This window comes from Calypte anna, chromosome Z (genome assembly GCF_003957555.1).
Source record: "Calypte anna isolate BGI_N300 chromosome Z, bCalAnn1_v1.p, whole genome shotgun sequence".
Lineage (NCBI taxonomy): Eukaryota > Metazoa > Chordata > Aves > Apodiformes > Trochilidae > Calypte > Calypte anna.
In genome coordinates, this window is record NC_044274.1 from 64,797,952 (window position 1) to 64,823,179 (window position 25,228).

The 25,228-nt window shown below is 43.3% G+C and overlaps 1 protein-coding gene across 1 annotated transcript; it reads right to left on the reverse strand.

Annotated features, from left to right (window-relative positions):
* Positions 1–2,074: 2,074 nt before the first annotated feature.
* Positions 2,075–17,665, reverse strand: HSDL2 (hydroxysteroid dehydrogenase like 2). The gene is made up of 11 exons (XM_030467709.1): positions 17,538–17,665; positions 13,986–14,149; positions 13,497–13,595; positions 13,256–13,370; positions 10,790–10,893; positions 9,779–9,877; positions 5,441–5,635; positions 4,885–4,947; positions 3,418–3,591; positions 2,754–2,882; positions 2,075–2,318 (listed from the first exon to the last, which is right to left on the reverse strand). The coding sequence occupies exons 1-11, from the start codon at positions 17,552–17,554 to the stop codon at positions 2,206–2,208; spliced, it is 1,272 nt and encodes a 423-aa protein (XP_030323569.1). The 5' UTR covers positions 17,555–17,665; the 3' UTR covers positions 2,075–2,205.
* Between the last annotated feature and the right edge of the window lie 7,563 nt (positions 17,666–25,228).

The window sequence follows — 25,228 nt, forward strand, 5'->3', positions numbered from 1 at the left end:
TGCAGGCACATCTGTGCAAGGCTGGAACCGGCAGCTCTCTGCCCAGGCACTGCAGCTCCCTGACGGGGAGGGAGAGAGGGAGCTCCCTGCAGGCACAAGGTCACCATCCTGGCACAGAGCTGTCACACTCCAGCCCAGCGCTCCTCCTGCTTTGGGCTGCACGCCTGCAAGGAGCCCGAAGGAGAGCAGAGTCGTGCCTCAGCAACTTCCCAGCAAAGCTGCTGTGCTCCCACCTCTGCAGGATGCCATCCTTGGGAAAGCCGTAGGGGGGAGAGACTCGCCAGATACAGAGATGCCAGGCGGCCCTTGGCCCCTTCGGCTTGGCCAGGCAGGGTCCCTGCAGGAGTCTGCAGCTGTGTGACAGCAGGATCTGCAGGGACAGTGAAACCACCATCATCACACTGATGCACAAGGACCCAGCAGCAGCTCTGCTTATGTATTGGTTTGATTTCTTCTCCAGTCAGTAAAACCATCTCTCTCTATTCTGACATTGGCTTCAGACCCATTGAGAGATTTCCCCTTCTTTGAGAGCCAAATCCCTCTGAGGATGCTGTGCAGGATCTCTGCATGAAAGCTGAGGGGGAAAGAGAAGCCAAAGTTGGGAGGAGGTGGAAGCCTTGCCCCCAGTAGCAGCAGGCAGGCAGCACAGCAGGGGTCAGAGGAGGTTTTAATTTTGTTATAGGGGTTTCATCAAGAGGCAGAGCACACACACTAGTTTACTGCAGCAGCCCCAGTATGTGTTCATTATTGCACCAGTTCAGACATTTGGTCTCCTCCAGAGAACTCTTGGTTTCCAGTGCTGGATCTTCTCTCCCTCCTATTCCACATTCAGACTTTGATTCAGTGTCCCAGCACATGCAAATATTCCTGCCCACCCCTCCCTCTGCAAGCAGGAGTGTGCAGCCCCAAGCTGCTCTGGAGTCAGCAGTCACCAACCCTGGCACCAGCATGGGACTGAGTTGCAGACCTTGCCCCATGGAGACTGGAACCTTTGGGCAGGGACCCCCAGGCCCGAGGGCAGTGGGCAGGGCACTGTCACAGAGCCCACTGACCCCCACTGGGGTGTCCCTTGCCTGCACTGCCACGCTGCTCCATACAGGGTGAGACAGCCTTTCCCTTCCTCTGCACCCACAGACCCTCATGCCTGGTGAGAAAGGAGGAAAGGGCACAGAGGAGAACCTGACATTTTCTGTCTTGTGGTCTGAATTCAACTGTGATGGAAACAATAGAGAGGGAATCTCCACAATGAACATCAGAAGCATTTTTAGACAAGTACATGATCAAAATACTTGTCAACTATTGGCTTGCTGAATGATTTAAGAAACAAATCCAAAGTCTTGCAAACTTCTTAGCTTGCTCAAGAAAGTAAAATGCTCTAAATTCTGAGAAGGTGTTTTGGGGACACTGGGTAAGTATTTTAAGGCCAGTCCAACTGACTTTGCAAATGCTGTCAACCAGAGTTGCAGACCACGGGTTCACTTGGCCACTTTACAGAGTGGGGACGGGCATGTATTCACTCATTACCTTCAGTCTTTTCCAGCCAAAGGAAGAGGAAGTGGCTGGCTGCAGTGATGTAGGGTAATCCTGGAAATGCTGCATGAAGGTGCTGCGGGAGGCAGCACCCTGTGGGTGGCAGTCAGCGCTGGGGACTCTGCGGGTGTATTTCTGCACACGTGTGAGTACCCTTGCACAAAAAGAAAACTTCACTATCAATATGTCTGTGCAGCCTAACTCAGGGCAATACAGAGGTATGAGAACTTGTGTAGGTAATAAACTCTGGAGAGCATAAAAAACCCACCAAGATATTTATTTACTGGGGTAATGAAGTCCCTGCTAAACTGACCATATTGCTTCCACATCTAAGACAGCTCAGGAATCTCTGCATACCACTTCTGTCATAGAGAACTGCAGGGTGACATTTGCTCCCCCTAACCTTTTATACAGGACATATGTGCAAGTAAATACGTAGGTAAAATCTCACTTCGATTGTCCTGCATTGATCCACCGGAGCAGAAGACACCTGACACCTAATGTGTACTCTTGAGAATGAATTTGTTTCATCACAGACACCTTCTTGTCTTAATCAGATGGATTTATTTCTTCTCAAAAAAATTTCACATACTTATATTGCATTAGGACTACCATTTAAAAACTTTATTGCAGTAATATATGAAAGGCCACTGTTCTGTTAGTATGGGTTTCCCCTCACAGTTTAGAGTTCAGCTGTGTCAGCATCTTCTCAAGCTTTATAGCTAGCGCCATGTTACCTTTAATCCTCAATTTTCCTGTCATGAAGGCCAGAGTTGGCTTTAGTTTACCTAAAAATAAGAAAGAACCATCAGAAAATGAAAATTAACTGGAGACAGTCTGTGCACATGAAAATATAAAGCATCTACAGTGAGACTCAGCAGCTATCTTCCTACCAAGTTCTGCTGTAAATCAGTGCATCTTTTGGAAACACAGACATGTGCAGAAGTTCAACAGAGTAACTGGTTTCTTTACGAAGCTACACTCACTTCTAAAATTTTCATCATACGTAATCAGTAAAAGAAGTATAATCTTCTGTGCTCTTCCCATTCACAGAAGAATACAGAAAAATCCAAGGAGCTTTAGCCTATTCTTCTCTTGAGACATAAGTCAAAAGCTCCTCTGTTCCAGGATAACACAGCAAGGAGCTGTTTATTTGCCCGTTAGCAAAATGTTTCTGGGCACCAGGCCCTGCACCCACCCCGGCAAATGCCTTTGTCAATTACCTCTGAACATTTTCACAAAGTCAGCACTTGACATGCTCATAACCACATCAGCTGCTTCTGGAGGCTTTCCAAAGCCAGCACCGCCACCCTTGGTTTTCAGGTCAATGTACCAAGTACCACCTCCATCACCTGAAGAATGAAAAAGGGTGACCAGGCAGCAGGACTGCTGAGCAATTCCCATTTCTCCCTGCCACATGACCACAGCTGTGCCCATTTAAAGCAGCTACACAGCAAAACAGATGTGGCAAGGCTCTGCAAGAAGGTGCCACTTGCCCCATGCTCTGTGTGCAGGCCAAGCCAGCCTTGGGCAAGCACCCAAAAGCACACTGTGTCAGGGACAAGGACAGAGAGCCCGAAGGCAGCACTTTGCAGACAGAGTGGTGGCAGCTGCTGTGTCTGCCATGACCCCACCAGTAGCCAGGCTCCTCTCATCCTCACCCAGTGGGGCCAGTGCTGAGACAAAGGTGCCCACATACACCAGAGATGAAGCTGCTCCTTCCTGCAGAGGAGCATCACCACACAGAACACAACAAAATGGAGAAAAAGAAGTAGGGGGAGTGTTTGGATCAGCTGGAGAAGGTGAGTGTTGCTGTTCCAAAACACCCAGTGCCTTGTGCTAGGAGTGAGAGTGGGTGTGTGAAGGTTTCACAAGCCATGGCCTTACCAGATAATTCAAACTGAAAGACTCCCTGGGTACTTTTCACAAACTCCTCATTTAGGGATCCCTGAATAACTCTGAATGTTTCTGCAACAGGGCCCTGGGCCTTGTCTGCATGATCCTTGGCTCCAGCTGCTTCTTCACTTAACTTCTCCTCCTCTTTGGAAGCCTGAGAAGCACCTACAAAACAGAGATTATTTTTCCCTTTCAAATGCAAAGCTCTTTAAAACTGCAAGGAGAAATACGGGTAGAGACATCCCTTTGAAAAGACTTCAGCTTCACAGCAGGGGAAAGGAGTATTTTTCTGTTTCTCTATGAATATTGGTATAGGATGTTTTTCAGCACCTTAACAGCTGTGGGGCAGGAAAGGTAATTCTTCAAAGGGATTTCACTTCCTAATGTGTTTAAAGAAAAGTAAAAATAAAACTGCAGCAAAGTTCTGACTGTCAGAATACAGACTCTTGCACGGCACATTGGTTTCTAATGCAATCCATACACTCCTGGCAGCACTCACAAAAACCAGATCCATGTTGTCTGCAGTAAACACCATGCGCACCTCACAATACTTCTCTCTTCCCTGTCTTGCTAAGAGCAGGGGAATGGCTCCTAAGCTGTACATCAGTCAGCAGTTGACTGTGCACATGTAAGGATTAAGGACAGTGTTTGCAATGTACAGTGCTGATCAAGTTGAACAGCCTTTGAAAATGTTCTAAAAACTTTCACTGGTGTCCTAAGTATCATAAACCAGTCAGGGTCTTCTCTGAGTCCCTGCTTAACAACCTCCACTGTGAGGCTCAAGGAACAAACACTGTCCATTTCTGGCAGAACAGTCCTTGTGCCAGTCCTGCCCAGGAAGTATTATCAGGGTAAAGGGACTGTTCAAACTTTGCCTGCTCTGCCCTTCTCTTTTCTCTGTTCTGGCACGCTTGTGAAACTTGATCATCATTCTTCATCACCGTCCAGCCTGATACACTGCATTCTGAAAATGCAAAATCAATGTGTTTGTTTGGGTTTTTTTAAAATAAAACTCATTTAAGAGATATTTAAACTGTGTAAATTTTTCGATATTATCTAAGATGCAATGGGGGCTCTAAGTTGTGTGTTCTTTCTCACAAATCTGTCAAGTCAAATCAGATACTCCTGTAAAATGTGCTGTTTAGTATTTAATTTCTTTTTCCAGCAATGTTTTCCTGTGACCCTCATGCTACCAGAATTCAGATTGTTAAAAAGGATCCTTCAAAATAAAACACTGATTTTATACCATAAATGTCCTGCAGGAAGCAATAATATTCTTCTGCTAGCTTTAAGTACAGTACCATTTCCAAAAATCACACCCTCCAGTTTTTGCCACATGGCTTGACTGGAGCTAAAGCTCTTCAGAGAAAAGAAAAAAGAAAAATGAAAAACTTGAAATAGAGAGGGCATTCATTATGGTCAGAGAAGATCAGTCTCTACACACAGTGCTTTTCCTACCATGTTGCATGGCTGTCGCATCAGTTTCAGCATCCAAGAAAAAGTCAGGCATCAGAGGGTGACCTAAAAGGGAGGAAAAATGTAATAGTAAGTCTAAACAAAACTGGACAGCACAAACAGGAATCCATTTTGTATGAAACTAGAGTCAAGTTTATAAGTACTTAAACTACAATTTAAAGAAAGTCACAGCATGAAATAACATATTTAGAGTTTTGTTCCTAAAACAAACTGTCTCACTAGCTGATTAATAGCAATATGTACATCTACAGTGCAGGGGGTTTTTTTCATTACAATATTTAGTTCAGTTTTGTTTTTAATTAAAGTGGGCGTTTGTTGTTTGTTTGTTTTGTTTTAATTTAATAGGCATTTTATGATTAAAATCTAAGCAGACACCTATGTGTTTTTCCAAGAAGGCACATACGTGTTCTGATACCCAAGGCAAGGAAACATTTCACAGACTAATTTAAGAGCCTCTAGAATCAACACTTTGTCAGTATTCTCCATGCAGCCTTGGCCCCTTCCTGAATGTACTTCTCATCTTAAAGATCTGTTTTACCTGGTGCAATTGCATAGACATCAAAATCCTTAACTCCTTCTTCTCTCAGTAGAACTTCATCAATAATGAAGTTTCCAGTGAAAGTTTTTGGTTTTGTTAAAATGCAATATGCAGCATCTGCAATGATGTCCGTTTTCCTGCATTGTTTTTCTATTCCAGCTCCTCCCAGCATGTCCATAGCAGATGTATGTATGGCTAGAAAGTTTGGAGGGTAAGAAAACAAACTTTAACACTGACAATATACATGAACTGCCCATGCCACTGGTGAGCACACACTTTGCTTTCCTTTCATGCAAAAGGAAACCAACAAATTTTAACCAATCATTAAATAATTCTCTAAAAGAAGCAGTAAAAAAACAGAAGACTATTAAAGTAAGCAAGAAGTAGAATAATGGGCAGGAATTTTTATGATATTTACATCCCTTCATCCCTTTATAAGTGTTCCCTCCATCCCCTGGCTTTCCTCTGGGTTATTCAGGACATAAGAAACTAAGAGTAAAACTGTTTTTCTCACAGTGAACATATGATACTTCAGCCATTAAGAGGTATGTCCTTTGGTGATTACTACAGTGAAAATCTTAATGCTTTATTTTAGCCTTGTAAATTCCATGACATACCAAAATGTCTCTCCTAAGTTATTGAGAAACCAAATATCAAAAACTCAAATAACTTATTCAGTAGTCTACAGAAAGGCTGTGTTTGGCGCAAGAATAAAATCCAGATATTCTGAAGTTCTGGTAGTTTTGTCAATCAGTTCTAGTAACTTCTGCAACTAAAATAGTAGCATGTTCCTGTCTAAGTCTAATTTTCTCTTTCAGGCTGAGATACCATTTCTTTTTTCTTTCTTCCTGTTCCACAGAGATAGTTTGGTTGTAGCTTTTGGCATTTGCCATGTTACTGTTTTCCCCTCATACCATTCTGTCTCATGACTTTTTCTATCTGCTGTGTAAGACTTAATGCTCTGTCCCTCAATTTTGGGACAGATTCACAAATCCTCTCCTGCACCTCAGACTAGCAGGTCCTGGAAGCCAAAGGATAAACCAGATTGTAAATCACTTTGTCCTCCTATCAGTGTTTCCACTCCACAGAAAGTAACAGCAGCTCTGATGCAGAAACGATCCCAATATCCTTTAAAAAACAAAGAACATGCACTGTGCAGGACAGACCCCACTGGGCTGGATCATCCACTTCCTAAAGTAGCAACTGGGAAAAAAGAGAATAGCCTTCAATGCCAGCCAGCAAGATTCTGTCAGAGTGTTTTCTAGCAAAGTGCAGAGTAAGTAGATGACCTCTTGACTGCTTTATTATTCTGGGTGAGGACTAGCCCCTAGGTTTCATTTACCTTTTACTAACCTCAGCATCTTTTTTTGTTTTTTTTTTTCCAAATCAGCTGAACTGCTTTAAACACACCTAAATAGAAAAGAGTACATCAAAATACTCTACATGCACCTGGGTCTCCCCACATCTTTTTCTCATATTTAAGGATAGGAAAGAAAGTTCCTTTCTTTGGTCTGTCCTAAAAGATTATTCATTTTTTTAATAACAGCTAACAGTTCAGAGAATGTTTCTGTCAAGTATTCTGATGAAATTTACCAGGTTCTGCTGACCTGAATATATTCTACTAATCTGTGGTGTCCTTAACCTGTTCACTTTTCCTGGCACTACCCTTCTGCCAAGGCTTTTGATATGGTACCCCACAGCCTCTTCCTGAAGAAAATGACTCAGACCACTGGACAAGTAGTCTGTGTGGTGGGTGGGGAACTGGATGACAGACTGTACTCAGAGGGTGACAGTAAATAGTTGATCCTCCAACTGCCAACAGGTCATATGTAGAGTCCCCCAAGGACTGACAGTGGGTTTTAACATCTTCAGAAACGACCTGGATGTTGGGATCAGGAGCACCCTGATTAATTTTGCTGATGCCACCAGGATGAGTGGAGAAGTTGGGACGCCCTAGAAGGGAGAGCCACTGTCCTGGCTTAGACAGACTGGAGAAGTGGGCTAAAGTGTAACTTTACAAAGTTCAGTGTAGATAAGGGCAAGGTCTTGCACCTGGGCACACCCAGGAGTGCAGTTCAGACTGGGATACACTTGGCTGGAGAGGGACCTAGGGGTGTTGGTTGATAACAGGCTCAACATGAGTGAACAGTGTAATGCAGCTGCAAAGAAAGCCAACAGATCCTGGGCTGCATCAACAAGGGCAGAGAGAAACAAGTCATCATCCCAGTCTACTCAGTGCTTGTCAGACCACACCTGGGGTATTGTGTTCAGTTTTGGTTCCTGCTGTACAAAAAAGATGTGGACAAGGTGAAGAGGATCCAGAGAAGCGCCACAAGGCACAGAGGACCAGAACACTTGTCATATGAGGAGAGGCTGAGAAAACTAACTGGATTTGTTCAGCCTTAAGAGGGGAAGGCTTAGGGGAGATGTAATAACAATGTTCCAGCACTTAAAGGGTAGCTACAAAGAAGAGGGAGATTCCCTATTTACAAGGAGTCACATGGACAAGACAAGAGGCAATGGGCACAAGTTTCTGCCGGGGATATTCTGGTTGAACACAAGTGGAAAACTTTTCACTATGGGGACAATCAGACATTGGAATGGTCTCCCAGGAGAAGTGGTGGATTCCCCCACTTTGGAAAGTTTTAAGTCTCAGCTCAATGGGGTGCTGGGACATCTCATATAAACAATAATATTATAAGGGTTGGACCAGATGATCCTTGAGGTCCCTTCCAATCTGACATTCTATGATTCTACCACTTCTTGTTAGAGTCAACTATTATTCTTCTGAGCAGAGAAAGCCTATCCTCAGAGACTGAAATAAAAATGTTTTAAGCAGGTACTACCTCGTAGTCTGCCTGCACACTGTCCAACCTATTCAATAGACAGTGCTGCTGCCTGTCCTCTAATGCACACAAAGAGTCTTCCAGTCCTGTCCCAGGTTACCTCTATTTCTACATACACTCTTGGCACAGGCATTGCCTCTTGGCCTCTGGTAGGCTTCCACTTTCACTTTGGATAAATGAAGAGCTCTTGGCATCTCACAGATAGCTTCATTTTTGTGTGAGCTGGATTAATCAACAGATACCCACATCCACCCTACCACTGAGGCTAATCGCATTTGTATGAGATTATAGTGGATTTTTGTAATTAAGAACTTTGCACAACATTGTCTGCATCTTAAGAGCATAGCTCTCTGAATGAGATACTCTGGAATAATTTCTTCACTCTCATATACAGTTTACATTGCTTAATCAGAATAACTGCGTTACTTAATTGGGAGAATTTAGGATGCAAGCATCCAGACCCATGAAAAAGAACCAGGTTTGTCAGACACACCAATCTAAGTGTTCAACTGAGTATCACCTAGAGCATTAAAGCAAAGAAATTCAAATTATTTTGTCCAAAATACTTAAATTTTGCTCATATTCCTCACCTTAGAGGAAGTAAATCAGAGAGCTTCCACACCACAAGTTAAAGGGACCTGCAACTCCTAGCAGCAAAAGGTTGGAAAGTGTCTGGGTACAAACACTTGGAGCACTTAGACTGGAGCACTCGCCCCAGAAGAGGACTTCGGTTGATATTCTTATGTCCTCTCTTCCTCTCTCTCTCCTCCATAGTTAATGGAATAAACACATCTGTTGTAATATTTGGTCTCTCACCACTAAAGGGAAGGATGACCCTTCCGTCTTTACAGATTTCAACAGTGGTATAATTTCTGCACACAGGTGTATTTGGGGTGAGGAGCCCTTGGGCAAGCAGCTCTTTAAACCTCAAATAGCAGCCCTGGATCTCACTGACAACAAACTGATTCTATGTCCTTCTTCCACAGACCTCTTTAATTTCATGTGATTTGCAAGCAGGTGTTTGTGTGAATTTGCTGGCCCACTGTGCCAAAACTTCTAGAAGTAGGATTTTTAAATCATATGTATAAAACTTGTCAGTTCCATCTACCCTCTGAGAATTTAACTAGCAAAGAAATTCTAACCAATGCTATATGCACAGATACTTAAGCACACTAATACTTTTCTTATCTGGGTGCATAAGAAAGAACACAGACAAGCCAAGTGTGGCACAGACACTTCAGCCAACTGACAGAATTGAACAGATTGCAAACTAGCTGAAAATGAGTTTGGATCAAAGTAGCAACGGTCTAGTCAGAACTAGGAATGAAAACCAGCACAAAGAATATGCAAGAGAACTACTAGCCAGTCTCCCAAATCAGTTCCAGAAAAAGACCAAAGTATAATCAAAGCCAAATAAAACAGGCAATAGAAGACAAAATACAGAAAGTCATTATGTTACTATAATTTAACAAAAAAAAAAAAAAAAAATCACCTGTTTTAGGCCATAACGCATTGACAGCAACTTCTCCTCTAAATTCTTCTGCCATTCCCAAGACACACATGGACATCCCATATTTAGAAATGGTATAAGCTAAGACAAGCATAAGAAGATAAAAATTTACACTTTAACAATAGAAATTCAATTATGAAGAACAAAGTGATTTGTTCATGAGGAAAATTAAGTTTTTTAGACAACACAGCATCTTTATAGAGTCCAATCTCTTTTCCATTTCTCCACCACCCCTAGAAGATAAAAAGTGCCCTCTTTTCACTACAAATAAGGTGAGAGTTACATGTTTTAACAAAAATAATGACTGAAGCCTAGCTATATGGTGGTTTTGTTGTGCTTTCTATGCACAGAACACTGAAAAGAGAGATCACTTTTTTCAAAGATTCTAAAGGCATACTATCTGGTAGTAACCAAACTAGTACTCTATAGAAAAATAAATTAAATTTTATAAAATTTAACTAAAATAATTTTTAAATCATTTAATAAATTTCAAGGGGGTTGAAAAAAAAAAAAGAAATTCTGAAGGAGTTTAATGTGACAAGCGTCCAAGATTGAAAGGGTTTTTTTCAGCTTTAAATGAGCAGCATTAACCTCAAGACATAATGGGGTCCTTTTCCTGACTTAAAATTAATTTCCATTTTAGAAGACAACATTGGACTTTAAACAAATGTGAAGCTGAATCACTAAGAAAATAAATTTTAGATTTAAATCTCTGTTTGGAACAGAAGATATCTTGTAGTCTTCCGATTTCTCATGAAAAAGCACACTTTCCTTGAAAACATCCTTGAAAATATGAAACCTGCATTAAAATTTCCTGCAAAACCCTTTCTTTTAGGTGAGGTACAAAACATCCTGAGGAACAGTTAGTGCCAGTCTGTATGCTGTGCTAAAGATACAAGATCTAGCATTCTGGACTGGCACTCCTGTACATTTCAGTAAATATTTATGTGGCTCTTGTAAAACATAACAACAAAGGCACTGAATGGTACTCACCACAATGATTTTTGAACCACACAGGATTCAGATTCATAGGGGGACTGAGGTTCAGGATATGGGGGTTCCTACTCTTCCTCAAGTGGGGAAGGCACGTTTTAGACCTGATGGACAAATTCAGACAAATCAGTCCCCTCTCATTATTTAAAACACCTACAGTTATAGGAAAAAAAATACTAGCAGACCAGTTTTCATGAAAGCCCAATACTATACTGAGACCCTGCTCTTATATCAAATATTTAACTGACATAAAGAGCAACAAAAAAAATAATCTTCGCCAGCTCTCTTATTTCAAGCCTAGCATTCATTCTTGCTAACTGGACCACACAGTGGACCACACAGTGCAGCATGATCTACCACTGCTGATTTTCTAGATACTCAAAAATCATAATCTCTGTGTAATAGTTCTGGTAGAAGCTACAAAACACAATGAGGTAACAAGCAAAAATAACAGTGCAGAACACCAATAAGTAATAGATTATCTTCTAATCATATACCTATTTCTTCTTCAGAAACATGTTAAAGAAATAATATAAATATTCCAAACAAAAATGAAAACTTATTCTCTTCTGACTGGAGAAATCAGTATTTAATTCAACTTAGATTTTATATCTTTAAATCATTATTTCTATGTTATAGAAACAGTCATTTGACTTCACTCCTAGTATGAGGGTACAGGTTTGCATTTGATCTCTGCTGGCAAGTTTTTAATCAAGCTTCCCAGTGAGAACTGCAATGCGGTAGACTTCATGACTAACCTCCTAGTAACACATTTCAACAGGACCCATGCATAGTGTCAGCAGCAGAAGGGACACCTACTAATGCAAAATCACTGAAGTAGTGAAGCAAATCATTTACCACCTGCTTTTATGTCCTGGGTGTCTCAACTCTTTTTAGTGGTAGTGTGTAAAGTTCACTTAAAGATGTCTCAATTTCTTAAAGCACAGAAACTAAGAATACACCAACAGGTATATTATGTAATGTGGGACACCCACCCCAACTCCCCCAAGCAGACAAAAACTGTGCACCATTTTGTTAGAGATGCAATAACTTTCTTAACATTGAACACAGAGCTCTACAAATCATGAACAGAAGCACGATACAAAGCAACAGGAAGAAAAGGCAGAATGCTTGACAAGGTCTTCCCAACTGACAATTACAAACCCAATCACAAAGATCACTTGCACTTTCCTTTCAGATGTGCTGATCTTTCATATTCTCTTCCATTCGCAGCAGCATAGAACCTGCTTTTTAATCATTTTAAGGCAAAGCAGCACCCAAAGTACAGATTACTTTAAGAATTCTCCATTAATTAATGGAAAGTGACTGCTGCTGTTGGGTGGTGAGGGGAAAATGCAGCTTTCCACTGGCAATACAGTGGAGCCCATTCAGAGATTCAGCAAGTGATACCCACAGAGCATCTTCTAGAAAGCTAAGGTCCAAAACACATTTTCCTTTCTGAGACCAGAACTACTTACAGTCTTTCACAAGCAGACATCACAGGGTGAAAGCAGTCTTTCCCTCCTTCACTCCCCTCCCTCTGCATCCTAGCTACATATTGTGCACATGTGCCTCCTGTGATTTGGAAAAGCACTATTCATGTGTGGTTTAACACTACTCTAATGGCAAATCCCATCACTGATTCTTAGCAAAAGACCATTAAGGAATATAACTGCACAATCTGATAACCAGATTCATCTGCACAAAGAAGAATGACAGATACTACTCTACATAAAACTCTGACACAAAAGCCCCAAATCACATCAAGCAGCAACTGAATTTAGAGAAACTGCATCATCCTAAAGGACTTTTTTTTTCAAATGCAACTCATAAAAACCAAAGTTTTAATTTTAAAACACAGCAACTTTAAATGACATCCTGTAAACGTAAAGATGATTCCACCTACTGGATCCATTTCCAAAAAAATGAGCAAAGTCAGGACCATAGAAATGGTAAAATCAAAAGCTGGTATAGCAATTGAAATAAATTATAGAATTCATAAACTCTAAGTAGGCAGAAAACACTTTAGATTGTTAAGTTACATCTTTAACACTTCTCTTTTAACTATTTTAAGTTACCTAATGTTTTTTAAGAAAAGAAAGAAGTTTATGAGAAGTAACTTAACAAGATATTGCATTTGATGTATGCAAAGGTCATTTTGTTTGAAATGCAAGAGCAGACAGAATTTAGCAAAGCCAAACTGGAGCTCTTCATACCTGCATGTAGAGGCTTGTGAACACTTAATGACTAGTAATAGGGTTTGTATTTGCTCCAACTTGCAACTAACTATTGCAATTATTAATCTCAAATGAGTAGGCCAATAATTGAGCACTTTCCTGTGAGCACAAGTGCAATACTTGTACTCCAACTCCAGGGCAGCAAGACAGTTGCACAATTTCTCAGAAAAACTGAGATAACATCATACCTGATGTTACAATTACTTTGCTTCTCTCTCTCAGCACTTACGTAAGGTAGGTTCCTCGTACATTGACATCCATCATAAGATTGACTTTCTTCATTTCTGTTTCCAAAGTGCCAGACAAAGAGATGGCGCTTGCATTGTTCACCAAAATATCAATCCCTGGTTTTAAAATAAGACATTTCATATTAGCATTTAAACACAAAAAGCAGAAGTAAGGCAGGCTGTTCTTTTTCCTTTTTGTTTGAACAATCTGCCTGTTAACATCTCTCCCACACCTCAGCATACCTCCAAAAGTCTTCACAGCTTTCTCCACAGCATTAATAATTTGCTGTTCTTCCCTCACATTAACGACACATGGCAAAGCCTTTCCTCCAGCTGCTTCAACTGCACAATTAAAATATTAAACATTAAAAAATTTCCTCTCAGAAATGAACCTGCTGACAATATCTACTTCAATCACATGCTTCAGGGTGGCATTGAAAAAATCAGTGTCCCTCAAACCGGAACCCTTTCACATGTTGTGTGAAGAACAAGGAAGCCAAAACCAAGTTTTAACACTGAGAATGTGCATGGTACAGATGTATATATCAATTAGCACATGCATACACATAGGTCTTCATTACACTAATATTTCGATACCTCCTGGCTTTCCTAGGAGGCAAGAGAAGCACAAAGCTTATTTTATTAAAGGTGCACTGGAGCTAAGAGAGGTAGGACAACTAAGCCAAGGTGCATCCCATCAGCTGAAGCCTACCTTCATGTACCACAACTTACTCTCTGCTGCAGCAGTGTAGATGGTCCCTGGGAGAGTAGGGTGGGGCTCAGCTGTCTTGGCAGCAATCACAATATTTGCACCATCCTTGGCAGCTTTCAAAGCAATGGCTTTGCCAATGCCACGGCTTGCCCCCGTGATGAAGAGAGTACATCCTGCTAGCTTCCTAAAAGTGAAAGGGTAAGGAGAAGAGTGAAGAGGGAGAACAAAGCAAAACCTGTAAATCATTGTATTCCAGCACTTTAAGGGAAAATGTTGTTCGTGCAGTCTAGCAGACAAATACCTTCATCATTTTACTAGGAGAGCAGCCTCTAAATACAAAAGAAACAGCTACAGCTGCAGTTAAGTACAGCCACACTGAAGACAACACCACTCTCCCAGTCTGCCAACACTATCATGCAAGAAGGTGAGACAGGTCACCCAATTACATTTTCCCCTCTTTGTAAAATGACAACACACTGTTCAGACACAACACAGAACTGCTAGGTTCTCCATCAACAGAAAAGGTGTAGGCTGCAAAAACAAAATCCCAGTCTCTAATGAGACAACACACCTATGGAGTTCTCTGTAATTTAGTAGTCACAGCCTTCTAAACAAGAAAAACTGCCATCTGAACAGGGTTTAAAGATCAAGTCCAGAACCAATATGTTAATGCCAGGTACTGTAGACAAGTGACAAAAAACTGATTCTCAGTAATGGCAATTATTAAAAGTTTTACATTAACCTCAGTAGTTTCCCAGTACCTACATTTAATTCAATAGGTCACACATGGAGAGGGAGCAAGGACAGGCCATAAGGGAGGAATAAGAGTATCACCCAGGTGTGCTGGGAGGCTGGCAGAAAAAAAACAAAGTTTCAACTGAAGCTGGGGCTTGTGAAGGATGTCACAGGCACAGGGGCTTCTGCTGCTTCACTGCTAGTAAAAGCAAACCCTCCACTCAATGGGTTGGATGAAAGCAGGGTTTTTAACACCACCTCTCACAATATTTTTGCATGTACTTTAAGATAATTGGTGGCTGCATAACCTGACAAAATGTAAAAAACTGGTCAGGCTCAGAGGGTGGTGGTTTGTAACTCAATACTCTGCACAGAGACTCATAGCCACTTCTGCTCGTGGACCACTACTGCCTAACATTTTTATCAACAAACTGAAGGATGTGACAAAATGCCCTGGAGGTGGACAACACTTTCACAAGCTGGAGGGCACAGCTGCTATGCAGGGGGTTTCTGACAGACTAGATGAACAGGGGCCTCCTGAAATTCAACCAGGACAGATGTACAGTCCTGCACCTGGGAATTTAGAGTCCCAGCAACAAGACAGGCTAGGGACACAATTGCCAGCTCAGCTGAGAAAACCTTGGCAGACTTAGCAGAATGCAAGCTGAGCGTGAGCCAGCAGTGTGCCTGGCAACAGCATCACCCTGGACTAGAAGAACATGATAACCAGAGACTGAGGAAAGGGATTAAGCCCCTGTGAAACTCCTAAAACAACACTTCTATCCTGTGACCAGTTCTGGATCCCTCAGCAGAAGCTATGTGTTGACAAATGGGAGCAAGTTCAATGAAGGGAGACAAGAGAGGTGGCTGGAAGCTCTGCACTTGTGTGAGGGCCAGTTCATCCTGGAGAACAGCTTTAGGGACAAAGCAACAGCCCCCCCCCCAATACCTATGGGGTGACTCATGAGATGGAGCAATGCATACATGCCGTGGCAGATGGAGGAGAGACAACAGGCCCTTTTCAGCTGAAAAAACAAAGTTCAACAAGAGAAGTTCAGGCTTTTGTCCCCATGATGAGAATCACACAACAGGGCTTGGAAGTTTTCAAGACCCAAAGGGACAAAAGCCTGAGCAGCCTTATCTCCAGACTGACCTGGCCTTCAGCAAGAGGCTGGACTTGAGACCTCTCAATGTCCCTTCCAACCTCAATTATCCCACAATCCAGTCTAGAAGAGTCCAGATGCAGATTCAGTTCCTTTCCCCAAATTATTATTTTAGTCAATGCGTCAGGGAGCATGTTCCATTCACTCCAATTATGTTCTCTCTAGTTTTCCCCTCCAGTCTTTCCTACAATAGCCATTGCCCTCAGATTTTCCTTTTTCTCAGCACAACTGCATCTTCAGTCCACATAAAGCCCCTTGTTCCTTCCTGGGTTACAATCACCACTAACTACATTCATTCTCTGGAGCTATCCTCCTTTAACTCTGGCTCCATAAATTCCAATTCTGTCCCTATGCATTCACCAAAACAAGCAAAGCCCTACTAACAGGAAAAATTCATTTCCAACTCATCACTTCTGAAACCTTGAGCTGACTTAATAGTATCTCTCACACTCCTTTCATGCCTTTTTAAGCATTCCCACTTCAGCCTTAGTTTTACTTCTATATGTCTCACTCAAGAAGCTTTATCTATCCTCTGAAAGCTGGTGTGACAGCATCCACAAAGCCAGATCCAGCAACTTTGCACCAACAATTGTTTACTCAGTCAGCAGATCTCCCAGAATTTAGAAATTTTTACTCTCAAAAGCAAGCTGAGACGCTTGTAAGATTTAGGATTTATTTCTTTATTCACTTAGCAGTCCAATAGTTTACAAGTTTTTTAAAGCATGTGCTTGTCTCAAGCTGCTTATGACACATTGTGAAGGTTGCATTCTTTATGCTTCTATCACAAGTGTATTCTGGTAATAAGACAAAAAAATATCAAATTGACCTCTGTGCCTCGCAGGCTCAAGAGACTTGAAAAAAAGTAAGTCAGTTTCCCTTCTCTCCAGGCACAACTCCTGATAGGGAAACCTGTAGGCACATCAGGGGCACTCTTTACAGCTTGCTTACACATACATTAGGAATTTATTCAATAATCCTGTTTATAACATACAGCAGCAAATAATTATAACTTGTCTTCCTGGCTGCTAGTGGTGCTGGCTCTGAAGAGAGGCAGCAAATTCCATCTAAATTAAGATCTGACACTGGAAAAAAAATCTGATTGCCAGGTAAGAAGGTGCTGGCTTGGCATAAAAGAGAGAAAAACAATTTGTTACACCTAAAATTACACATAGACTAATAATTTACTGTGGAAGCCCTCCAGCCCCTAAAAAACCTCCCCGCTCAAGGACACGGACTGACGGAGGTTGCCGGGGGCTCTGCCAGCATCCCCGCCCTCACCTCCTACACTCGGAGCCCCCCGGCCCGGCCTGACCCACTCACCAACTGCAGGAGAGATCCACGACCGCGGCGCAGCTTTTCCTGACTGGGACCCCCCCGGCTTTTCCTGACTGGAAACCCCCGTCATCTGCGGGTTCCTCTCCCTCCGCACATGAACGCTACCAGCCGATGACAAGAACGGACCTCCCTGACCGCCCGTCCCGGCAGCCCGCCCCATCCCGATCCTACCTCGCCCCCTGCCCCTGAGGCCCTTCCCTCAGCCTCGCCCCCCGCCCTGCGGCTCTGCCCGCCGCACCGGGGGGCGGGAAGCAGCGGCCGGCGGCGAGGGAAGGGGGGATCGGGAGGGTGTGCGCCGGAGGGGACGCGGGTGGAGGAGGGAGATCTGGGGCTGCTTACCCCGTGTTGGGCAGCATGGCGCCGCGGGTAGAGGCCGCCCCGGGACGGGCAGAAAGCCCAGCAGGGCCGCCCCGCTACGCGCAGCCGCAGCGAGGGGCGGAACGAGGGGGGCGGAGGTGAAGGGCGGAACGTGGAACGCTGCCCGGGAATGTGTGATTGGAAAAAGGGGAGGCTGGGGCCGGGGTTGATGCCGGCTGCCGGGGAGCAGAGGGCTGAGCCTCGGCCCCAGGCAGTGCAGGCGGGGAGATGTGAGCCGACCCGTGACGTAGGTAAAGCCCTACATGGGATGGAAGGAGTGGAGTGAAGGGGTTTCCAACATCTTTGCTGGGAGTGTGAAATTTCGTTTTGAACTGAACTCTGACCTAGTCCCACTCAAATCACTGAAGCCTTTCCCCGTCTCACCTTCTGCCTCACTCAGCAGAATGCCTGCAGCAGGATTGTCTGTCTGTCTGCTGCTCACCCAACCAAACCTGCCCCTTCCTTCTCCTCCTCCTCACTCCATCAACTATTTCACTGTCACTGCCAGGTCGACCCTTGCCTCCGGACCTTGCAGCACCACACCCCTGACCCTTCCCAGATCACCTACTTCTCCCTCTGTTGCCCAGTGTTGCTCTGGCTTCCTCCAGCCCTCGCCGTGCAGTTGTCTGCTGCTACAGGTGGCAGATCGTCCTCTAGCTGACACCTTGGGCTTGGTATTTCCCCTTCAGCTTTCATGGCAGAGCTCCTGTGCAACATCCTGAGAGGAATACCTCACAACAAGAGAGATTGATAGTTTTACTGACTTGTGAAGAAATCAAAACGAATCCATAAGCATAAGTTAATGTCTGAATTGGTGCAATAATGCATAATAATGCATACTGGGGCTGCTGCAGTAAAATAGTGTGTGTGCTCTGCCTCTTGATGAAACCCCTACAACAAAATTAAAACTAATTAAAACAAATTCAATTAAAATTAAAACACAGCTCCTCTGACTCCTGCTGTGCTGCCTGCCTACTGCTACTGGGGGCAAGGCTTCCACCTCCTCCCAACTTTGGCTTCTCTTTCCCCCTCAGCTTTCATGCAGAGATCCTGCACAGCATCCTCAGAGGGATTTGGCTCTCAAAGAAGGGGAAATCTCTCAATGGGTCTGAAGCCAATGTCAGAATAGAGAGAGATGGTTTTACTGACTGGAGAAGAAATCAAACCAATACATAAGCAGAGCTGCTGCTGGGTCCTTGTGCATCAGTGTGATGATGGTGGTTTCACTGTCCCTGCAGATCCTGCTGTCACACAGCTGCAGACTCCTGCAGGGACCCTGCCTGGCCAAGCCGAAGGGGCCAAGGGCCGCCTGGCATCTCTGTATCTGGCGAGTCTCTCCCCCCTACGGCTTTCCCAAGGATGGCATCCTGCAGAGGTGGGAGCACAGCAGCTTTGCTGGGAAGTTGCTGAGGCACGACTCTGCTCTCCTTCGGGCTCCTTGCAGGCGTGCAGCCCAAAGCAGGAGGAGCGCTGGGCTGGAGTGTGACAGCTCTGTGCCAGGATGGTGACCTTGTGCCTGCAGGGAGCTCCCTCTCTCCCTCCCCGTCAGGGAGCTGCAGTGCCTGGGCAGAGAGCTGCCGGTTCCAGCCTTGCACAGATGTGCCTGCAGGAGAAGCCCCGAGGAATCATGTCCAGTTTTCTGCCCCTCAGGTTCTAATGGATCAAATGGAGCAATTGGTGCGTTTTTTTCTGCATAAAAAGGATCAGTTGACACCCCAGGAGGTTTTTCAGTGTGAGAAGCAGAGGGCGTTTTGAGAAGGTGCTACAGGAGCTGGCACTCTTGTGTGTTGGCTCCCTGCAATAGCAGAATCTTTATAGCTGACCATCACTGTATTTAAAATACTACTCTTGAACACACTATTGTATTTGCATATCAAATAATATCTGGCTGCCTAAAAACAAAGAATGAGAACTTGCCTCAGCACATTGCTACTCAAAGCAGTTCCCAAATTTGGCTCAAATTTTAATAATTTTTTGGAAATAAATGCATGTGGAGGACAGGTGTTCAGAGCAACATTGAGGTGGGCTTTTAAAAGAGTTTATTTTTTTAATTTTGTAATAACAAAGCAATTACATATGATTGAGTACATACTCAAAACTTTTTTTTTTTCCTGTTGCCCAAAACAATGTGTGTATTACTACTCACTAGCTAGTGACATACTTTCTCATTCTCAAATGTTTGGGGGGTTTGTGCAACCTTGACAGTTTCTCTCAAACTCTCAACTTCTTCAAACTTCATCAAAACTTCCAGCTTTGATAGTAGCCATGGAGGTAGAAAGATGTAAAGAAAGCACTGCATGAACAAGTTGATCGCTTCTGGTGATAATGAATGCAGTATTGTAAAAGTTCTGTTTACTGCCACCAACACCAATTTGTTTTTTGTTTTATTTTACTTTTCTGTAGACATGTTATGAAGTGAAAACCCTGGAAGAAATACCTTTCCTGCCCCACTGGTGTTCAGATTCCCAGGTGCTGAAAAACATCCTTTACCAGTATTCATAGAGAAACAGAAAAATACTCCTTTCCCCTACTGTGAAGCTGAAGTCTTTTCAAAGGGATGTCTCTACCCGTATTTCTCCTTGCAGTTTAAAGAGCTTTGCATTTGAAAGGGAAAAATAATCTCTGTTTTGTAGGTGCTTCTCAGGCTTCCAAAGAGGAGGAGAAGTTAAGTGAAGAAGCAGCTGGAGCCAAGGATCATGCAGACAAGGCCCAGGGCCCTGTTGCAGAAACATTCAGAGTTATTCAGGGATCCCTGAGTGAGGAGTATGTGAAAAGTACTCAGGGAGTCTTTCAGTTTGAATTATCTGGTAAGGCCGTGGCTTGTGAAACCTTCACACACCCACTCTCACTCCTAGCACAAGGCACTGGGTGTTTTGGAACAGCAACACTCACCTTCTCCAGCTGATCCAAACACTCCCCCTACTTCTTTTTCTCCATTTTGTTGTGTTCTGTGTGGTGATGCTCCTCTGCAGGAAGGAGCAGCTTCATCTCTGGTGTATGTGGGCACCTTTGTCTCAGCACTGGCCCCACTGGGTGAGGATGAGAGGAGCCTGGCTGCTGGTGGGGTCATGGCAGACACAGCAGCTGCCACCACTCTGTCTGCAAAGTGCTGCCTTAGGGCTCTCTGCCTGCTTACAGTGTGAATAGGAAGAGCACAGAAGCTAATACTACTTTTATTAACTAGGTGTGGAAATTTTAGCAGCAAGAGTAGCTTCAGGAAGAATTCAGTCAACTGGTTGGAGTTCCGTTCTGCACATCTCTAACTTGTGTTTATGAAATGTATGCTTCTTTTACAGCAGAACTTGCTACAAAAGTAACCTGGTTTGTTTCTTTTCCCTGAGAGACTGGAGTTACATAGTGTCATCTCAGTCAAAATCAATCATTATTTAATAATTCTGTTAAGTAACAGTATACAACATTTGATGCAATTTGGCCCTCTTGCTGAGTATTTTCTGGCTCCAGAAAAGGTTTTTACTGGTGAAGAATTTGTTTGATAATAGGCAGTGTCACAGCTTTTATAATGTTAAGTACTGCACTGCATTAAAAGTGTAATTTCCACCGTTTACTGCTATTCAAGACGGTTCTGACCCTTGTTTATCAAAACTATAAAGTGGAGTCAGAGGATAATGCATTTATCATGAAAAAAAAAATGTTCACCATTAATAAGTTAATCATTACAACCAAGTTCTTAAAAAGTATCTTTAGAAATAGACCAGGAAAACAATTAACCAGTCTCCTCCTTTACACCACAGTTCTTCAGTCTTGTGAGATACACATAGATACATAGACACACATATCTGGAAATACTTTGTTACAATGAGATATTTGAAAGGTTATAAGACTTAATCACAGAGTATGATTTAGCATATTTACCAGGTGGATAAAGAATATGAAGAATATACCACAGAGGAATTTCTAAAGAATTTAAAGGTCTTACTCCAGCAACGTTACTGGTTTTGGTCACATTACATTTTCCTGTGCAAAGTCTGCCTCTAGTTCCTTTTTATTTTCTGATTATCTTGTTTCTTTTTTTTTAGGTAAGCTAAAGCCAACCTTGGCTTTCATATCAGGAAAACTAAGTGCTAAAGGTAACATGGTGCTGGCAATGAGTCTGTAAAATATTCTGTCATGGATGATTTTTGAACTGTGCAGGAAAACCTTATTAGCACAACTTTAATATATAAATACAAGGCTGTTTTGATAATACCAGTTATCAATTTGATGCAGAATAAGTACTTGTTAGAGAAGACAAAACCTCAGCTGGACTGCAATGCCCAACAATTAACGTGTTTTTCTTAGCACCTTAATGTAATGATTAAAAGAAAAGCTATGATCAAAATTCTGAGTTTTCAAGGATTTTTTTTCCATTTTCACTCTGATAGCAAATGGCTCTGTTACTGTGAGACATAGAACTATTAGAATTTTAGTTCTTACACTATTTTCTGGTCTTCAAATTACCTGATGTCTAATGAGATGTGACTTCTGACCCCAGGATGAGGGTTGCATAACATATTTCTGGTGTACTGTTAAGAGCTGAGCTGAGCACTGACCTATCCTCTGGGAGACAAATGGCATTTTTCTCTCCTGTACTTGTGTCACAAAGGTTGTAGGAACTGACCTTCTCTATCAGATATTATTATAAAAGGCTCATGATCTCAAGCTGTTGGAAAACACAGTCTATGTGCTTATATGAGCTTGGGTATCAGAAGCAAGGTTGTTTAATTTCATACTGTTTTGTCATCAGCCCCCTGCCTTTGCATCTTTCCTTGCTGTACAACTTTCCTGCAACTTTTGTTTTTCAGCATTGCTGGGGTGGAAAGGAAAGGCGTGCAACATCCAGGTAACTATGTCCTGTTACCTGAAGGCAGAATGTGCCTGTTTTCTTCCTTGACTGTGTGTGTAGTTAATGGTGTGTGTGTTTCCTGTGTAGTCAGTAACATTGAAAATGCACAAAACCACTGGTAGTCGTGCAAGTCATTTGGTGATGGATTGCAATGTGTCTGTGATCGTAGAGAAAGGTGTCATCTTCAGAAGTGCTTTTGTGGGAGGTGAATCCAGAAAAGCACAACCTGTCTCTGACTGGCCATACTGTTTCTTCTCCCTCTAGGAGGTCAGTAGTGCTGCTTGCATGGTGGAAAAGTGAGAGCCCACATGCTGCCCTGGGGAACAGTGTTTGAGTCCTGTGCTTGAGTGCTCCTATAGCTGTGTGTGTAACCACTCATGCCAGGGAGAGAAGGGTGGGAGCTACCACCTCCAGAGCACTGGTGTAAGTAGTTATGGATTCATGCCTGACAAGACAAACAATCAAACTATCAGCAAGAAAATCAGCAAACTCGGACCTCTGCTTTTCAATTTAATATATTTACACCTCCTGACCCAGGAATGTGTGTCCTGCAGGCAGCATCCTGAGCATGTGGGTAGGTATCCCACTGCCTTCCCCTCAGAGTCCTTAGGATAAGCAGGCTGGTGACTGTGCCTTCGGATGGGTGCTGTGAGACCTGTGTTGCTGGGATTAGGGGTATTTGATCTCTGCACTATGAACTTCCATATTATGCCATTCCTGGAGCTTCCACTGAAAAACATGCCAGTCCGCTGTGCACTCTTAGGACAAGACCTATAACGGGTGCTGTAACAGAGGAATTTCTGTGGTTATTTGCATTCTGCATATGTCAGAGGACATTTCCATGAGGGCGGAAATATATTGCCTCTTTACCTGTTGGTCAGTTCACAGCTTTTGAGGTCCGTAGAAATGAGGTGACTAAAAAATCTGTGACTGTGAACTACTGGAGAAAAAGCCACAGATCCTTTAGGTCGTGGCTCCAGCAGGCTCCATGCAGAAAAACACAGGCACGATCCGCATGCTGCTGAGGGCAGGGACAGGACTGATGCTCACCCTACTGTGAAGGAAATGTAAACTCTCTCCTCAGGTGCCCGAGAGCTCTGTTCAATGTCTCCCCCTCCTATCTGTTCAGCGGTTTCAGCTCCTCTCCTGAGTTTTTCCCCTTTTCGAGCCGTTTTGGTCGAGGGACCCACTGCCTGGTGCCGGCAGAGGGAGCACCCAGCACGCAGTAGGGTTCAGCTGTGGGAAAGGCTGCGGTGAGGCTACAGCAACATCTGCATCCAACCCTCACCTCCCTTCCTTCACCTCTGGTGCGAAGTCCAGAGGAGGAGTGAGGGTGTAGTTTTCGGTGGCAGAGCACCAGGACTCATCATATGTACTGGTCCCACCAAAATAATCAGTGAGAGCCTAATGATTTGTTGTCTGGGAGAGACTCGGTTTGGGAGAACATTAGCCTGAATCCTGAAAACATTAAAGCCACTGAATTTCTGTTCTTATAATGGAGAGCTGCTTCATCCCAGTTCTGTCTACCATTCCATCCTAGGAGAAGATGTTGCTTTATATAGCTGAATATAATACACTCAATCAATAAAACACAGATTCAGAATTTTTTACCAGGGTGTAATTGTTCTTCTCTACCTCTGCTTCTCACCATTCCTGCTGGGGGCTGATGCTGAAGAAAGGTGAGGGGACTTGCCAGCTGTGTGGGCACAGCATCATCTCACCTCTCACATCATGTCAGTGAGGTCCACACACAAGCTTGAAGCCACCACAGGGGAAAAGGAACAGAAAGAAGGGGGAAACTGGCCAGTGACCAGCCAAGAACTACAAAGCAATGAGGCCCCCAGAAAAGTGTCTTCTCTAGTGTTGGCATGCATAGGGGATGTGAAAGATATAACTGTAACTACTCTCCTAAGACTTCTCCCTCTGTTAATTCTGTGCTTGATATTAGGACCCAGCCCAGCTCCCTCTTCATAGTTCCTGTAGGATGTCAGCCAGTGCTGACAGGACCACATTTAATCTGCAGCAGGTGTCACACACCCATCACTCCACTTCAAGCATATTTATGCCTGACAATGCCTACTATCTACTTTTCTATTTGTTAACACTTATTTTTCCCCTAATGTAACCTAAAGTTACAAACCAGCTAAGAAACATGGAAGGAAGAAAGGGTGAATCCTCAGTCTGTTAGCAAGTGCTTTCCATAAGAACCTACTGTAATACTTAGATTGGCAGGTGAAAAGCCATAACAGCAGAAAGACAACAGCATAGGAAACAGAAGGGAAAAGGCTGAGACAGCAGCTCAGGTGGAACGTTGTAGAGGTGTTAAGTGAGAGGCTGTCTGCAGAGGTGCACACAGAAAGCACTGCAAAGGTGGGAGCCACTTGTGCAGGTGTATGTGCAGCTCTTGACATGTCTTGCACCTGCTGTTTAGTCCTAAAAAGAATGTTAGACAATTAAGTTGTGATCACAAGATTGAACTCAAAGCCATGCAGAGTAGAACTTTACAACCCAGGAGGAAGGGAAGGGCACACGCTGTTTCTGCACAGCATGGCTAAGATCAAGATCTACCCAATAAAGAATAATTAGGTTAAGTTTCTTAAATGTAAAGTATACTTTTAAGCCTATTTTCTTGTTCCTACTTTCTCCCATAGACAGAAGCTACATAGCATGACCATCAGCTCTCAGAACATATCTTTTCATCAATGATTAAAGTTTTAACAAGCTGGGAAGTAATTATTGTATCACTATCTTCCATTGTAATCTTTTTCCTAATGTTGTGTGATGGTGTGAGGTTTGGTATTGGAAGAATAAATAGTGTTAAGCCAGTGTA

Excerpts from the sequence above, each read along its gene's own strand:
- HSDL2 (XM_030467709.1), bottom strand. Across the intron at positions 9,878-10,789 it reads GTGGTTCAAAAATCATTGTG|CTTATACCATTTCTAAATAT; the intron begins GTGAGTACCATT and ends TGCTTGTCTTAG. Across the intron at positions 5,636-9,778 it reads TGCGTTATGGCCTAAAACAG|CCATACATACATCTGCTATG; the intron begins GTGATTTTTTTT and ends CAAACTTTCTAG.